The 19,522-nt window shown below is 36.2% G+C and overlaps 1 protein-coding gene across 1 annotated transcript; it reads right to left on the bottom strand.

The window, feature by feature from the left end:
- Positions 1-12,203: 12,203 nt before the first annotated feature.
- LOC149839395 (2-methoxy-6-polyprenyl-1,4-benzoquinol methylase, mitochondrial-like) lies at positions 12,204-18,135 on the bottom strand. Its single transcript, XM_090002519.1, has 8 exons — positions 18,009-18,135; positions 17,208-17,334; positions 17,042-17,103; positions 15,882-16,040; positions 14,499-14,643; positions 12,994-13,065; positions 12,771-12,879; positions 12,204-12,579 (listed from the first exon to the last, which is right to left on the bottom strand). The coding sequence occupies exons 1-8, from the start codon at positions 18,100-18,102 to the stop codon at positions 12,478-12,480; spliced, it is 870 nt and encodes a 289-aa protein (XP_089858645.1). The 5' UTR covers positions 18,103-18,135; the 3' UTR covers positions 12,204-12,477.
- Positions 18,136-19,522: the final 1,387 nt, after the last annotated feature.

The raw sequence follows: 19,522 nt of genomic DNA, 5'->3' as shown, positions 1-19,522 counted from the left end.
GGTCTTCTTTGCCATACTCTTCTTCATCTTCATCATCCAACTTTATTTGCAGTGGATCGTTGCTAGGTCACATCGCGCTTACGATCGTTCTTGGTTTCTGAATTATTTTGTCTACTTTGGCGAAACTCATCATCCTTCTCGAGTGACGGGTACGGCCCTCTGCAACTCTGGTTTAGAGAAATCAGTCATTCAATCACTTCCCACTTTCATCTTCGCGACCGGTGCAAAAAAGGATGATCTAGAGTGTGCCATCTGTCTCTCAGCGTACGAGGAGAAGGAGATGGGGAGATTGTTGCCAGAGTGTAACCATGGATTCCATGTTGATTGCATTGATATGTGGTTTCAGTCACACTCTACATGCCCAATATGTAGGACCCTTGTCAAGCAATGGAATTTGTCTAGTAATTGCACTACCAAAGGAGATGCCTGTGTAGTCTCAGAAATGCCACCAACTGATATCACCTCATCCTCTTCCTCTGTTGCTGCTGCTGATTCTAATTTTTCAAGAGAAGCAAGTATCTCAGTTCCACTGGCAGAATTGGCTAGCGGGCAACCGATGAAACAGCCGGAAAACTTAAAACCTTCCGAGGGACAGCTTGCAAAATCTCCAATTGCAAACCCCCTAATGAAATTGAAGAGGATTTTGAGCAGGTCTAGTAGCAGCCTGGCTTGTGATGAGAGTGATGTGGAAGCAGGAAGGGAAGGGGGTTCTTCTCATTGTTGATAAAATTTTCACTTGTCATATACTACCAATTGAAGTATAGGCAAAATTTTAGTTTGAGAAATCTGCCTAGTGGTTAGCTTTTTTAATGAACATGCTCTCTCTCTCTCTCTCTCTCTCTCTCTCTCTCTCTCTCTCTCTCTCAGTGGCAGAGTCAGTAAAGCGCGTGGGTGGGCACAAATGTACAATGAAAAGGAAAAATAATTATTAGTAAACCATATTAACATGTTTTCCAAAAAAAATCAAATAAATGTTTTAAAGCATAATCCACTGATCATGTCATTTTGAAAAACACAAAATAAAAAACCTAATTCTTACACCTAAATGCTAATTGAAAAAAAGTGCAAAAAACACTAAAACCTAATTAAATATTTATATTATTTAAATAAATAACATATATCCTATATCCTAACAAACATCATTCATATATATATATATATATGCTAATTAAAAAATAAACTTCTAAAATTTTAAGTTTTTAACTAAAATCAAGCATGTGAAATCGTGTTTAATGTTGATTAAACATAAAAACATAAAAAAAACCTAATTAAATATTTATCTCATTTTAAAAACCAAAATCAAACACCTAAATGTTAATTGAAAAAAAATGTAAAAAACCTAAAATCTAATTAAATATTCATGCTATTAAATAAAATAAAATAAAATATCTAAATCCTACCTAACATTATTCATGCATTTAATAATTTAAAAAAAAAATCTAAAACTCTAAGTTTATAACTAAAATCAAGCATGTGAAATCAAGTTTAATGTTAATTGAATAGAGAAAACACAGAAATACCTAAATGTAGTTGAAAAAAAAAGTGTCAAACACCAACCAAGTTTTGAATTAATGTGCCAACAAACCAAGATTTTGAAACTTAAAGCAACTCGTGTACCAAACACAATTTTATGATTCTACAAAGCATAGCCTACTTTTGCAACACAAACTTGAGATAATGATATGAAAACATTAAATTCATTAACCAAAGAAGATACCTACAACCCTAGAAGAAAGGGGACCGAATTCCCCCTCATTTTTCCAGATAGAGAATCCTAAATCAGTTGAAAATTGGAACAAAGAACAGAATCCTAATCCCGATTTTTATCAGGAGATCCCCATCTGAACCACCACATGGTAGCTATTGAATCGAATAGGGCACACATGGTTTGAGGAAAACCGTGAGGGGTCAGACTCGTAGACAATGTCTGAATTCGATCTTGGCATGGGTGCCAAGAACAGGGTCGGGAACGAGCAGAGTCTGCCAGTAGGACATGGCACTGCGCTTGCACCGGAGGAAGGGGAGATGACCATCAGACAGCCGGAGAAACAAAGATGAGGGTTTTGGGGGGGCGGAGAGAGAGACAGAGAGAGGATTGGGAGGAGGGGGCGCCCACCTCCCAATCACTCTTAATCCAAATCAAAATAAGAGAGAGAGGGTTTTGGGGGGAGAGAGAGAGAGAGAGAGAGAGGATTTGGATTTGGATTCAGAGTGATAGAAAAACAGGTAAGGCAAAATACCAATTAGATTAGCTAAATGCCCGTTGATATCCCTTTGAGAACAGGTGCCAAAATCACAGACCTTCATAAAGTATTTTGAGGCTTTCATCATCCATTGCAGAGATCAACTGCTGCTAACAAAGCCTCTGATGACGATGTCGTGCGGGCTACCATTTTTCACCGTCCATTTCATGCACGGCAGATCAGGTGCAATCAGATTGCACACTTTAGTGTGCCGCTTCACCTGATCTGCCCTCTATTTTTTGTTGGCCCCACGGCTGACAGGCTGTACCTCAGAGATGAATGCAGTCAGGTGACGTGGTGCAATGTGATTGCACATGTTCTGCTCCTAAAATATGTTGCCGTGGCCCTCGCGCAATGCTGTCATGTGATTGGCTAGAGTTAGGTGATTAAGGGCTCCCTAGATCTCATATCTAGGGGGTGGCAAAATCTGACACGATCCCCTAACCCGCTTCTTAGTCGAGTTTGGGTTTGGCTTAAATGAGTTTGTGTGGTAAACAGGTCAACCCGTCTAACTCGTTTATTAAATGGGTTGGGTTCGTGTTGGGGTATAAAAACCCGCCAACCCGTTTAATAAGCGGGTCAACCTGTTTACCTGAACCTGACCCACCAACCCATTTACCTGACCCTGACCCGTCAACTCGCCCGCTAATTAACCTGCCAACCCGTTTACTAAACGGGTTAACTGTGTCATGTCGGGTTACCCGTTTAATAAATTGGTCGGGTTCGTGTTTGAGGTATGCTGACCCGTTTAATAAACAGGTCGAGTTCATGTTGAGGTATGCTGACCCGCCGACCCGACCCAATTGCCACCCCTACCCATGTCTACCAAATGGGCCCCAACAGTCCACAAGAATTTGCTGTGGTGTTGGTGTTTTATTTTTCTAGACTAATAGCATCAAAAGACAACGTTTCTAGATACCCATTATAACACTTATAGCCTTTTTGCCCTTTTAAAAAAAAATGTAAAGCTGTGGTGTATTTGAAACATACACATATTTTGTGGGTCTTGGTGTCATTCATCTCAACAATAAGGCTTTGGAGGCTTTGGTTGGGATCCTTGAATGGGAGGTGGGTTGCAGTTTTCTGGAGTGATCTCATGCTCTCTGCGGTTTGGGAGCAGTGGTGTTGTCAAAACACTGCATTGAAAATAAAATTGGTAGGCCCCCAAAACCATTCACAAGAGGATGCTTTTCACAACTCTATACCATATTTTGGCAAAACCTTGTTTTTGGCAACTTATAAATGGTGTTTTCATTTCAATGCAAGGCTTCCAAACAGTTATTGCCCATAAAACCAAACAATGTTATGATACCAATGTTCTTAATGAACCAGGATCCCATCATTTGAAATAGGATGGGTCCCATCATACATTCAATCCTAGCCATCCAATCAACGGCTACATGGTTCTGCTGGATGGCTAAGATTTAATGTATGATGGAACCCATCCTATTTTCAAATGATGGGGATCTGTGTTCGTTATTAATGGCCCACATTTGAACTTTAAAAGCTTTTCTTGTTCTAGTGATGAAAAGGTGAGGGGTGCATGTCACATGGACACGCCATTACTGGTTTAATGTCTCTGTGACATAACATAGACACATCACATGACACTCTATGACACGTTAGAATATAAATACATAACTTTTAATCGTCACTGCAATATTTTTAACCATATTTTCAATAACAAATATGTTATTATGTAATAAAATACTAAAAAATAATTTTCCATTAAATAAGAAAAACCGCACCCGCATGTCCTAGTTTTCGAAAACAAGTTGCATATTTGTGCCTCATACCCATATCGAGTACCCATTCATGTCTGTGTCCTTGTGACATACCGGTGACCGAAAATAGAATAAGGCTAAGCCAACTCACATTATCACAACTGTTTGGTGGCCATTGCATGGGTTTGGCCCTCCCAAGCATTATGGATACAAATGGGTCGGATCCATAATGTAAATCAATTGCCCTATTTATGAGGAACAATCTAACCAACTATGAAGCTATCTAAGAATATCTAATGATATGTGGGAAAAACTAGAAATTGAAAGAAAATGCTAAAAATAACAGGAAATTAAATGCATGTCATCTCATAATTAAACTATCATATCAGAACTTTTACATCTCTCATTATATATATATATATATATATATATATATATATATATGTGTGTGTGTGTGTGTGTTACAATCTCAAATGGCTCAAGTTTACTATCTGGATGAACACTTAACTAAGAAAGTAATTGGAAGATGACTATACTGTAACAAAAATAACATGTTTCTTGAAATATCTCACAAATTGCAAAATTTGCCCCAGTTGAAAACCGGGGATGCTCAACTTTTTAAGACCCTTTTACCCTTCACAATAGTGATGTTCGCACGATATATCAGTATGTTGTCTGGATATTCCAAACTCTTACAAAAAAGTAGATTTGCACGATAATTGTGCAGACCTCACGAATTACACATAACAAAATTTAGGAGCATGGCTAGTTTTCATCTAAAGAAGATTCACAAATACCGTACGACATTGTCATATATAGTAAAACATTCGCAAACTACCATGTGAAGCTCCTTTAAGTAACTAATCCTCAAGGATATCCACAAATGTGTAGTGATATTAGTATATGTAGTACCACATTGGCGACCTCCCATGTGAAACTGCTTTAAGTGACAGATCCTTAAGAAAGTCCCAAAATGTGTGGCAGCATTTGCATATACGTGTTGTGAACATCAATGATGTTCGCACTATGATACGACTATTGCAAATGTAGTACTATAATCGCAAATGATATACGACGCTCGCATAGAATTCTTGCAAATTTCTGTTACGGATGTTCGTACATGCACATGCTTGTTGATTTATATAAAGTCATTATGGTTTTATTTTTTGGTTTTTTTCATTTGTTTCTGGTTACAACCTTAACCCTTTCTCTCTAAAACCCTAACCATTTTCTCTCCCCCCTTAATGTAATTCTCATGAAATATTTTTACAGCATTCTTATGACTTTTATGGTATCTTTAATAATTGTGGTATCTTTTGCATGGACTTTTTCGGTAATGTTGAAAGGTGAGTTCTATACAAATAATATATATATTTCATTCTAAAGTTTTTTTTTATAAATATGAGCATTTAATAACCTTTTAGTATTTGTGTTTGGTTGTTGTTATAAATGTATTAATGTGTTTTATTTAAAATTTGGCATCGGATTACCGTTTAGAGTTTCTTCATATATATATATATATATATATATATATATATATATATATATATATATATATATATTAGTGTTATTGATGATTTATGTTTGTTTATCTTTTATGTAATATTTGATGGTTTTGTGTTTGTCTAATAGGGCTAGGGTTGACTGCGCACAAGCATTCAATTAGTGTGATAAGATTAGGTTGATTGTGGACAAGCATTGAATCGGGGCTAGGGTTATTGTAAGTAGTTGGTTTTCAGAGTGGTTGTTGTAGGCAGTTTTATTAATTGAATGAATGAAGGATATATGGATGACATTTTTATCACGTGATATTTTCATTAGATAAATGATATGTTGGGGTTAGTGTAGAAAGTTAATAATGGCCTATGAAAGGGATAAAGCATACTTTCATAGCACTGATCACCCTACTTAGAGATCTATAATAGTCTCTAAAAAAAGTAGCTTTAAGAAATTTAATTCTTTGATGTCTCGTAAAAGCAGATATGTGAAAGAGTTATTAAGCCTTCGGCATAGTTATTTTTCAAATGTAGATAGCCAACAAATATGAATATATGTTTTAGATGATGATGATGATAATGATGATGTAAAATCGATGTTATTTAGTATCGATGTTTACTTAGTTGCTTGCAAAGTTAAACAAGGAGCAGGTGAGTAAGAAACAGTTGATGATGAAAATCATGTGGAGAATGTGCTTTTATCTCTAGAACCATCCATTGAGCTTAGTCCTTTAGAGATCATCCAATTATCTCAAACATTAGGCAATATTGATATTCTTAACATGCACGCGAAGGGCATGCAGTTGCCCAAACCAATTAGGGATATAGATGTTTGACGTGCATGCAATAAAAAACTTTCACGAACAATTAATGTTGTACTTAATCAGAAAAACACTAAAAAGGTTGTAAAACTATATCGACAAACTAGTGCTATTGATCTTTACCGCAGTAATTTGGATGACATTCAGCCTTTCAATGCAGAAAGCATAATTAAGTACAATTTGTTGGACTTTGTAATTTATGCTTGAGAGGAAGATGTTATTTTTATGGTTAATCTTCAAAGTTGAAAATGCAAAAATATTGCATGCATTGATGCAAATAAAGTGATAGTTACGATGAATTTTGATTTAGTTTGTGCATCTGAGCAGTCATTTAGTGGTAGCAACGATCACATTGACATTGGAGGATCTGATTATGATGATGATGGTGACTATAACATGTCGAATGCGGATGACTCAAAAACAAGATGAGAAAACCACGAAACTGATGACATGAGATAAATAATGGAGGATGAAAATTATACACAAATGACAATTGGAAAGTCGAGTCTTTGGTATATTGTATAAGCTAAATGAACATTTGTTGGGCATTAGAACTTTTTATTTTTTACACAAATGAAATGTGGTTGAATAGGTTATCATTCAGTGGATTCTCAAACAATGAAGTGCAATTAAAAATGATTAAAGCGAAGGCATCTTAGTTATATGACGAGTTGCGTAACAAAAAACTTAATGATTGGAAAGGTTTTTAGAGGCTAACAAGATGAATATATTATTGTCGACCAAAGGTTTAATGATCTCCAGCACTATCATGAGTTTTTGAAAGATCATGTGATTATGAATAACTATAAAACAAAATTCATAAAAAGTTATAGAAACGTCATTGTTGTATGAATAAGAAAGAACCTACAAACTATGAGTGATTTCCCCTAGAAGATCCATTACACAAAGGTGTGTGCAACGTTCTTTCAAGTCAATAAGTATAAAACAAAACATGAATATGATGGATTATTGGGCAACCTTCGAGTTGATAAAGTACCTTCGAAGTGGATTTTAGGTGTTATTCACAAACACCTGCATGATAACTTGAAGATGACTCCAAGAAAATTCATGAAAGACATCAGTCGCGAGAAAGGTTATATGGTTCATGACGTATACGAGAATATACGAAGAAAGTGTTATATGGTTCATTTACAGATTCCTTCAAGATGCTTCTCACATATTTGGATCATTTGATAAAGGCAAACCCAAGAATGTTATGATACATTGAGACCTATAATAAAGATTGATTTAAGTGTAAGTTTTTATTCTTTCGCCAATGCAACGATGAATTTTTGAAAGGATGTCCTCCAGTTCTTATGGTAAATGGCGTATTCCTAAAAGAAATATGCATGGGTATATTGTTGTCGACCCATAGTATTGATCTTTGTAGTGAGATGTTTTTTATAGCATTTGCAGTTGTAGATAATGAGTCAAATGATTTATGGTCATAGTTTTTTAAGCATGCAAAGGAAGAATTCACACACTTCGACGACTCTAAAGTGATAGGAGAGTTGACAGTTATCTCAGATAAGCACCTAGGGCTAAAGTATGGTATCTCCCACACATGACCTAAATGTCATGTTGGATATTGCATGCACTTGACTAAGAACTTTGCTAAAAAAATTGGTTTACCACTCAGTGAATTTTTGTGGAGCGTCGATCGAGTAGTCAAGAAATGATAATGCAATTATTTTCTTTAAAAAATCTGAGAGCAAAACTTAGCTACTTACAATTATATTGTCACTAACGTGAAACCAGAACATTGGCTAACAGTTGTTTTTCAGCAAAAATATATGGGTGCTTAACATATAATATAGCAAAGAACTTCAATTCGTAGATTCTTCCCATACATGGCAAGCCTCTTATTTTTCTAATTTAAAAGCTTTGTCTCATGTTGATGAAACTTTTTATGAAAAGAAAGAATATCAGGCAGAAAATATCAAGAATTATGATGCTAGAGGTAAAAGAAAATGCAAAAGCACGAAAGAGAAAGTCACAACAACTATGTGTGCCATGGAGCAACCTCCCTCTCTACCCACTTGTCAAGCCTACTTTGTACTTCATAGTAGGAAGTATCACTCAACGTGTATTTTTTTTTTTTGGTTTTTTCTGTTATGTTCCAACAATAGCATATGGTTTAGGTGTGGCCCCCTCCAAGACAGTCTTTTCAGTAATTATTTTATAATAAACAAATTCAAAATTTTCTATAATAACAAAATGAGGAATAAAAGTAAACAAGCAGGCAACAGAGACAGGGAATAAGATATTGATATAGGCTATTAAAAATGCAAAAAAAAAAAAACTTAAAAATAAGGCAAGTATTTCCTACTCATGTTTAAAATACAAGATACGCAATAGATAAACAACCAAATTTGAGGATAGAGGCATGTCAATCGTTAAGAAAATAAAGTGACAAACAAACATTAACATGCAAATGATTTAAACAAAGAAAAAAATAGAATAGGCTATTGAACATGCAAAGATAACTTGAAAACCATGTAATTTTTTTACAAAAATAACTGACTCATGCCAATGTTTCAAAAAAATAATTGATTTAAGTTGTTGTTTCAAGAAATACCTTATTCAGTTGTTAGCTCATCATCGATTATTCTCAAAAAGTTGTTGATGAAGTGTCATTGATGAATCGCTGAAAATTTTTGTCGAGAATAAGAACGTTGGGGATCACTCGTTGGGGACCATAAAAAAACTTAGTTTAGGAGAAAATAGTTGTGGGGTGCAGACCATCAGTTTTAATCGAAGGGTTGTATTTAATGCTCGTACAAAAATTCGTAAAAACATGAAAAAACTGCATTGCAATCATTCCCAAGTTTTGTGAATGTCCGGCAATTCTGGAATTAGTTCAATAGTTCTCCATATAGGGAGCATATTCACAATGAAAATGTAAAGGTCATGATGACATCTGCAACAATAGGTGAATTTCTTCCAAGAAGATTGGTAGGAATGCTTCACGAAGGTCATACATTATATGCGAAGTTAGCACATTATTTGTGAAGTTTGTTTTAGAGTGTGATATTTGAGGCATGTATATGTGAATGTCGCCACACATTTGCAAGACTCCTAGAGGACCAGTTAAGGGATATTTGCATAGTGGCTTGCAAAAGTCATACTATATAAGCGAATGTTGTAGAGTATTTGCAAATCTGTGCAGGTTACGATTACAGGAGTTCTGCATGACCTACACGCAAATTTTTGGATCTACAAATGCATCGAGCAAACTTTTCGAGGCAAAACATTTCAATCAAAGCAAGTTTGCATGGGTGTTGCTAAACAAAGAAGATGCACATGTTTGATGTGTGAATCTACTTTGTTGGGATGAAAACTATTCAAATTCAAAATTTTGTTTATGTGAAATACATGAGATTCGCACAATTATCATGTGATCTACTTTTTAGTGAGTTTGTGATATTCGAACAACGTATAGATATATTGTGCGAACCTCAGTAGGTTCACTATTATGAAAAGTTAAAAGGTCTTACAATAGTCGAGCATTCGCGAATTTGGACATGAGGCAAATTTTGCAAATTATGGGACATTTCAAAAAACATATCATTTTTGTCGTATGGTACATACATTTTCCGAAAATAAATTGTAAATTTGCTAAATTGTTAAAATGGGCATAATTATCATGTGATCTACTTTTTAGTCAGTTTGTGATATTCGAACAACGTATAGATATATCGTGCGAACCTCAGTAGGTTCACTATTATGAAAAGTTAAAAGGTCTTACAAAAGTCGAGCATTCGCGAATTTGGACACGAGGCAAATTTTGCAAATTATGGGACATTTCAAAAAACATATCATTTTTGTGGTATGGTACATACATTTTCCGAAAATAAATTGTAAATTTGCTAAATTGTTAAAATGGGATACATATCAATTATTTAGATTCAATATCCATTACGTCGATCAAAAATAAAAAAATATTCAAATTAAAAAATATAGAGTTCAAATGATCCAATGAACCATGTATACCCAAACATGCGTTGCTCCTCTCCTGCATCATTCTCTCTAGGTTAGAGAAGACTTGCCCCCAAGTCTTATCTTTTTTGAGCTTCTTCAAATCTCACTTGACTTCTAAGAACTACGAATATGATGCAAATCATTGATCAAAAGAAGTTGACAGTGGCAAGATCTGTTTTGCCGATGATCAAAATAGAGAGAACTGGACCCTGTTTCTCCTTGGTGGCTGATGCAACTCCAAATCTCAATTCAGGTTTACGTCGATCCAGGGTGAAGGTTTTACAATTTTTGGCTATTTCGGATTCAACTTCCCATGGATTTAGCTGTTTCAAACCCGAACAGTTTGCATCCCTAACAAGCATAGTGATGGCTTCTAAGTTAATAGATTCAAGCCGTAAGTTAGTCATTTCCTTTCTTCCTAGCTTAGAGCTTTGGACATGGAAAACAATTGTACAGCCATCTTCCCTTTTCTTTTAGAATTGGACATGGAAGAAGACCACACAGCTTCCCGGTTCTTTCTTCCCTCCTCACAACAGGAAATCATCAAGCAAACGGATCAAATATAGGCTAGATCAGAGATCCAAACCTGAATTTCAAACAGTTATATTTTATCCATACCAGAATTCTCTATATGGTACTTTCAGATCCAATAAATAAGCCGCACTCATGCACTGTACATGCAAAAGGTCCAAGCAGATTCGGTCTGAACTGGATCCAAACAAAGATCTAATAGAAATGGTCAATCTGAATAAAAAATAATTTGTCCATATATGTCCTCCTAATCTGGAAACACATTATCCACGTCCAAAAATAATGATATCTGATTCGGGTCAAGGGTCCAACTCAATCCGATTTATTTACACGAAGCAGCCACAGGTAGGGGTGAGCATCGGCCCAGGCACGTTTAGAACTCGACTCGCCAGGCTTTAAGTGTAGCCCAGCCTGAAGATGGCTCAGCCCGTTCACTAACACACCAGGTTTTAACCGGATTCTTAACGGGCTCGGATTTGAAGTGCAGCCCATGGCCCAGCCCATTGGCCCATGTGAAGTGAGTCGGGTTCAGCCTGGCCCAACCCAAATCCATTTATAAATAGTAATAATTATCAAGTTCTCAACTTCCTATGTACCCAACTAATTAGTTTTCTAGTTTTCATAAAATTAATGCAACTAATTCGATAAATAGTAGTAGTGAACAAGTTATTATGTAATAGTTAAATTTTAAAAAAACTATATTATTAAAAAATTAATACATAATTCAGGCCCATCGGGCAGGCCCAGATCCAGGCCGGCCCACATATATAACGGGCCCCGGCCTAAAATCATGGCACAAACCCAGTCCATGGCGGGCCGGGTCGGCTTGGCCCATCGAGCCGCCAGCCCGTAGACCACCCCTAGCCACACAGGGCATTCAAACATCACTCAAGATGACAATAAAAAAAATGCTATGTTAAGAAAATCAAACAGGTTGTCTCATGAACGCCCACAAGGACTCTCCTCATCTGGTAGGGGCGACTTGCAAATGTCACCAAATTGACGGGACATCACAAGTTGGAAGCCCACGAGTGGCATCCCTTGAGGCTGGGTGTAATCCCTGGTGGGCAGAGGGACCTCAAGAGTTTTACCAAGCAGAGGCCAACCAGTGTGCGTCGGTGATGGGGGTGTTTTTCCCTTAGACAATTAAAAAAAAAACAGTTGTCTCATGAACAACAAAACAAGCTAAAGAATAAAAACATGTGCGCAAAGATTAAAAGCCATGGCATTTATGTCGTGCAACTGAAAAGGGAAACATGATGATGAAACATAAGCATTTTTTTAAGGCAAGCTGGGGTTAGGCAGACCCCTACCAGTTAAATAACTATACCATTGGGTTTTGAACCTGCAACGTCCCAACATAAGGAGACGTGCACTAGCTGCTCCTACCAGACAAAGGGAGGCCCCTTTGGTGAAACATAAGCATTTATTTATGAAAAAGAATCACAAAAATTAAAACTAACAATACACGAGGAAGAGAAAAGCCTAGAGGACCTCAACAACAGATGCGCCGGAATATAGAGGCTTTGAGACTTTAGCCAAGAGGCCCAACTCCATTATACAATTGAAGAAGAAAGGCATTACTCAAGACCCACCACGACATAGTTATGGACACAATGAAATAAAGATGCCTACGATAGAACTGTTAAACAACGATGGCTGCAGCATGGAATGAAACCTCTTACAATTTGAAGCCTGAATGAATCGCAACAACACCCCCGACAAGGTTTTCATACTCAACATTTTGAAACCCTGCATCTGCAATCATTTCTGCAAATTTTTCCTGTTGGCAAGTAAACCAAAGTATAAAGAATCAGTCAACATATTTGTTGAAATTGCAAGCACAATGACATTTCGTATTTCACGTTTCAATTTGTTTGTATGTGATTGCAGCTCAAGGCTATTAAAAAGAACAAATAACGCGGGCAGGGCAGCAACCCCTCCAATTAGTTAGTCTGCATCCTCTGATTTTACCTGGGGAGGAAAGCGGCGGATGCTCTCAACCAAATACTGATATGAATATCGATCACCAGCAACAAGTTCCCCAACTTTTGGGATAACAGAAAATGAATATAAATCATAACTGTAAAATGAAAGGGGGAGAGAGGGGGCACCAAGAGTCAATTGTAATGACATATTGAAGAGCAAAAGTGAAATCAGATGCTTTCAAATGTAAACATGACTTGGAAGAACTTACATCTGTTTAAATATGGGGACTTCCACGTGGCTAAGCTCCAGGCAAAGGAATCTACCCCCTCGTTTCAATACCCTATGCAAAAAGGGCCTCCATCAGCCGAAGCATCACATAGTTCTTTCTATTGTAGATTTCATTTACATAGTTGATTGTTTTAACTTGATGAAGGTTGAATATCTATAAATGGTGGTTCAAGGTGTTGAACGTTTGACCCTTTAGAAGTTTCAATGGAGACTCCTCTTTTTTAGCTACTACTACAACAGATAATGTATTAAGAAAGTTCGCAACTTAATTTTGAATATCGCCTATCATATTTTTCAGTTCTTCCTAAATAAGGATTCAAAAATCTGGCTGACACCAGATTCAAAATGGATATCAATCTGCCCAGTCTCATTCAGATCATCAACAGCACGACTCACCTGATCTAGAAGTATAGTACTGTTCTATCCATTTTAACAGAACAACTCAAAGAAGTAACAGCACAGATTAAACACCTTCTACAAAGTTTGCATAACGTATTGACAAACATCTTATTGTAAACATCCTCGTTGCATTGCATAAAATGATCAATGCCAATATATTTAAGCAATATATCTCTTAAATGATAATGCTATCAAATATTCAGGGCCATATATGATGTGAGATCAACCTGAATGCAGCTGTTTGAGCTTGGCCAGATAATCAAAAGCTTGGCGCAAGTTTGAGCCAAGGTCAAGTTTTTGCTCATCCAAATCAAGTAGTGTTTACCCAAGAATGCTCATTAAAATTTTATGGACAAGGGAACTTAGCTCATGAGATCTTATTATATGCACGTCTGTTTACCCATTGGGTAACAGACTTATTAAAGAATCTAAAAAGTTCTACACATATATAGCCACTACTTAAAAGAGCTATTCGAGCTCTTAACTAAACTCCCTAACAGAGTTTAAGCTCACGTGCTTGATTATTAGGCTCAAGTTGGGTAATTTATTAAGCAAACTCAAACAGCTCTGTTACAAAACCACACACAGAGACACAGACTAGCTGCTAAGCTTGGCAAGATCGTTACAAAAGTGCAAACCCTGACCCCTTCTATAATGAGACGGCTAAGATATTTTAATACATGATAGATTGAAACTCCCATGAATATTAATAGAAATATTCATCATGTCATGCGAGATAGTGAGATACCCTAGCTTGCGTGCAGAGCTCCGATAGGAGAGGGACAATTTGAATGAGATTGGTTTTTGTAGGATGAGACTGTCTCAAAATCACGGCCCGAGGCCAACCCCATTTCTAAAGAAAAAAGGCACATAACAAGATGGGCAAAGCCGGCCTGTCTATTTTTTACCAGACCAGCCCAACCAATGTCTTTTTCTGACGGGGTCAGTCCTAAGCTCAACTTTTGAGCCAGCCTACAGGCAGTCCACAAATGCCATCTAGCTCTATGTCCGCCCTTAGGTAAGCTAACTAAGAAATCCAAGAGCGCTTCCTAGAAACAAAGGTAAAAGTATAGTCAATTTGTTTACCTATAAGCTTCTGCAAGGGCCCTATCTATGTGTGTCACATTCCTGATTCCAAATGCAATTGTATAGCCATCCATTGAATTGTCTTCAAAGGTCAAAGCTTCTGCATTTCCTTCCACCCATATGAGTGAGCGAGCTTCAGCTAGGCCTACAATTACAATACAACAAAAACAATATGGAAAATTATAGTTCTAAACAGAAGGAAAAAAAAATTGCAAGGACTACATGATCCTCCCTTAGTTATTATGAACTCTTCTCGTCGCAAGAAACCATTTATTGCCTCATGAAACAGATGAAGATTTGGTCTAATTCATGTTAGAACACAGCTGCTTGCTTATTCTTTTTGTTATACAGCCTTGTTTGTTTAATCCTTAACCAATGATTACAACTCTTCTTTTATGTGTTCAAAATATTGTTGGAAGTGGAACGTGGGGGTCTGCATGATAAAGAGTTGTAATATTGGCTCAAATGACTGACCTTAAATTCTTTTGGCACTTTTTGAGCTTGAGGATTTCTAATCCTTAGAAAAAGCGTAGTGCCTTGAGTTCACATCCATAATGACAAAGTTGATACTTCAAAGAAACTTCATACAAAAATGTGAGCTATTGAAACTGCATTGATTCTTCATCCTATTTTATTTAGTTTGCTTGATTGAGCACTTTTATGTACTACCACCATGTCAACATTGATAGACTAGCGGCACTAGATTTGTAATTGGGTATAACCTTTCTGTGTTATTACGAAAGTATCATTAATCATACCATTACTGTAATACTGGATGTGGTGAAGGGTATTTCAGTAATTTGCCAAATTTTACTATATCATAAGGAGTTAGAGGAGGGTATACAAAATCTAACTTCACAAGGACTTCAAAAATCCTTACTCCCCAATACTTTCTCTGACAACTTTGGTACTCAAAGCATGTTTCAGAAATAGACATTATAACAAGATGGATTATCGCTTCATTCGGAATGGCTTTTAGAGGGAAAGTATCATATTCCTTGCATATTCATTTATTTGTAGAGAGAAACTTCTTCACAAAGTTTTTTTGTTCTCAATTTCATTTCCACCTCAACAAACTCCTCCTGAGCTTCTTATAATGCACACAAGGTTAATATGTTATCTAAGTTCATTGTCTCTTTGTTTATGTAGAGAGGAAAGTTATCTCCTTAACATTTTGATTGTTTGGGATTTTTTAGGTTTAAAACAGTCAAATATTTTGTCTTCTTATGTTATCATGATCAATACATTGGCTCCATACCCTAGAATCAGTCTATTATTATATTTTATGTTTTAACAGAAAATTAAATAGCATATGGAACATAAGAACATGGGCATGTACATAATAACAGCCAAAATAAAAGTAAATAAATTTTCATGTAGTACCTCTCTCTGAAGCACGTTTTTTGCCAACATTCAACATTGCAGGGTTGATGTCACAGACATAGACCTGAGTTTCGTCCGCAGCTTCATCTGCTAAAGCATCTAGACTAGCTCTACGTGCAACACTGTTAACAGCTTCCAGTACACGGAATGCAACATCACCTACAAAGAAGTTCTACAATCAGTTATTATTAGAGCTTTTCTTTTACACTTTCTATTCTTGTTTTCATGATTGTTGGTGTCAATGTACAAAAATATCTATTCCTTTTTTTCCTGAAAGTGATAAACATGCAGTGAAAGTAGAAGCATAAAATCCCAAACTAAAATAATGACCTGTAGTTACCAATATCGCCGATATTTTGAAAAGATAATGATAATATCGGTATTTTAGGATAAGCCAAAATTATTGGCAATATATCACCAGAATTCAAAAATATCCTGATAATATCAAGATGTTTCCACAATGTTTTTGGAAAAAAACTATTTTTAAAATTTTATGCCTACTTTTTCTATTTTTGTTTCTTTTATATTTTAAAACCTTTTAAAACTTGTTTCTTTATATTTTTGCAAGAAAAATAATGCAGGACTCATTATTTTCTTACCTTTTTTATTATTATTTATATTTTTCAATATTTTAAACCTGGGAGATTTTCCTGCAAAAACCAGTTATTGAAAAAAATTCCAAGGAAAATCCTCGCCAAGAAATTGCCTTAACAGGTGACTGTGCAATGGCCCAATCGAGTTGCATTTAGAAACTTTTGAAGAAGCAGAACCACAAAGCACCTGCCTCAGAACTTCCGGACGTTTAGATGCATTTTTTGGATTCACTTTGCCTCTCATTTCAGAATGCTTAACAATGACATTAAGAAGGGTCAACTGACAATCTGGACTCTGAACACATTTAAAATGAATAACAGGGCAAAACCACATCAATGATATATACCAATATGGTTCTTATAAACCACAGAAATTCACAAGGAAGCCAATCAATGGTTAACCTAAAAAGACCTCTAAGCGTAAGAATCACTCTAAACCATAATGTGTTGACATGAGCATATCCCGACAAACATTCAAGACAATGACAGAAGTGCATAAGATATATATAGCTCACATAAAGTTGCAACCATCGAAAAAGATGAAACACGGCTCTTCAACATGCTTACCAGTCCCACCAGCAACATCAAGGTGTTTCATTCCAGGAAATGGATTTAGTTTCGAAACCAACCTGCAAAACAAAGCATTTGACAACATGAAAATATAGAAGAGCTCTCAAGTTTCATGTAGCACTCATCATGATTGTGAAGAACTTTTGCTATATAAATTACCAACCTGTCTTTCCACCGCCTATGCAGCCCTCCGCTCATCAGATCATTCATAAGGTCATAATTAGATGCAACACTGGTGAACACATTCCCAACCAATTTGCCCTTTTCTTCTTCAGGCACTTCCTTAAACCCTATAGATCATGAGGAACCAAACCACCAACACAATATGAATACAAAATAATTGTAAAAGGAGAAAAGATCAACAAGATACAAAACTACACTAATTGTGAACCTGCCAAAACTTCATTTGATCCAAATCAGGACACGAGTATCCGAAAGCTCTCCAGAAAATCCCAACATATCTCAAATGTACTTATTTATCATGGACATAGCTATACAAAGTACCCCCAATAGTTAAAAGGTATAAGTACAAATTGAAAAAGGAAGATTCACAATTGACGAGTGAATACATTTTTATTTGGATCAAGCAAAATGGATCCAACATAGACCCAAGCAAATAAATGAATCAATTATTCTTCCAATTGTTTTTGGAATTTTCCTTTTCCAGGGTCTCATGGTTGTTGCGATCATACGAATTTTCTGTTGAAGTTCCAATTCTTCATAATATAACCCCCCCCCCCCCCCCCCCCACACACACACACACACACGATATCAGTGGCACATTAAAAATTTCTTAGTGAGAGCACTACACCTTCAAATTATAGAACCAAACCCAGAGTATCCTCAATAGCTCATGAACAGCAAACCCTAATTCACCCAAATGCCCAGCACGAGAAGAAACCGAAGGAAACACGAAGGGAGGCGTGCACGATATCAGTCGAGAGAGAGAGAGAGAGAGATGTACCGAAGCTCGTGGCGTGAGAATGCAGAGAGGAAGAGGAAGTGAGAGTGGAGAGAAGCCTCCCTCTGCAACGCCACACGCTCGACCTCAACGCCATCTGCGAGCATAGACGACGACTCTAGGATCGTCGCTCTTCTTTTATACTCGGAACCGCCCTGACCCGGTTCAAATCGGGTTCGGGTCCCATAGGGTCGGTATCAGCGTTCGGAGATGTCGGCATTTGTTTTTTGTTTTGTTTTGTTTTAATGACTAAAGAACCCTCAGTGAGAATCAGGTATCTTTGATCCACCTTCCCCCGCCCGATTTGGAATGGCACAGACTGTGGGAACGCTTGGTGAAACGGCCTTTCACCGTTTTACCCTCCTGTTACGAAAAGAACAGGACCGGGAAATGAAGTTAAAAAAAAAATGGGGGGAAGGAGGTCTACCCCCGACCCTCTCTCTCTCACCCCTGTAAAGCGGTCGGACGAAGCCACCAGCAGAGAGGACACCGGCGGCCAGTGAGGCCACCTGCGAGCGGACACGACACTGGCGACGGGCGAGGTCTTCTTTCTTTTCCTTCTTTGTTCTTTTCTCTCTATCTCTTCCCCTTCATTTTTCTTTTGATTTTTGTTCTTTGTTTTTCGTTCTTCTTTTTTCTTTTTTCTTTTTTCTTTTTTCTTTTTTCTTTTTTCTTCATTATTCCTCGCTTTTCTTCTTTGTTCTTTCTTTTTCTTTTCCTTAGGGCTTTGATTAAGTTTTGTTTTTAAATTAGGGTTTTTTCTTTGATTTTCATTTATTAAGGTTGTTTCTTTGATTTTCATTGGTTAGGGCTTTGAATCAAATTTCTTAAATTAGAGCTTTTTGTAGTTTATTTTATTAAGCTTTTTTATTTGTTTTTTATTAGGGCTTTGAATCAATTATCTTAAATTAGGGTTTTTTTTTAGCTAATTTGATTAGGCTTTTTTATTTGATTTTTTATGATTAGGGCTTTCAATCAATTTTCTTAAATTAGGGTTGTCTGTAGTTAATTTAATCAGGTTTCTTCATTTGATTTTTATGATTAAGGTTTTTAATCAATTTTTTTTAATTAAGGCTTTTTATGGTTAATTTGAGTAAGGCTTTTCTTGTATTTGATTATGGTTGTTTTTTTCTTTGATTAGAATTTAAATTAGGGATTTTTATTTAATTTTATTATTTATTTTTCTTATAGTTTAATGTTTTTGGTTTATTTATCATTTATTTTCTTGTATTTTAAGGTTTTATGATTTAATAGGGTTTGATCATTTGTTTTTTATAATTAATTTGATTTTCGGGTTTGATATTTTTATGATGAACTTTCATAATTAGGTGTAATATGACTTTGATTAAATCATTCATATATCAAAAATATCAATTCTTATTTTTTTCTCAAATTATTCAAATTTTAAATAGTTTTTAAGTTTTAGTTTTTAGACTCAATCTGAGATTCATATCCGAGGCTAAAATCCATAATGAACATATTAAAACACTCATATGGTTGGGCAGATCGAGTCGTAC

The sequence above is a fragment of the Nuphar pumila genome, chromosome 4 (genome assembly GCF_984573655.1).
Source record: "Nuphar pumila chromosome 4, dmNupPumi1.hap1.1, whole genome shotgun sequence".
Lineage (NCBI taxonomy): Eukaryota > Viridiplantae > Streptophyta > Magnoliopsida > Nymphaeales > Nymphaeaceae > Nuphar > Nuphar pumila.
The sequence above is the reverse complement of the archived record's forward strand: the minus strand, read 5'-3'. Positions and strand labels throughout refer to the sequence as shown.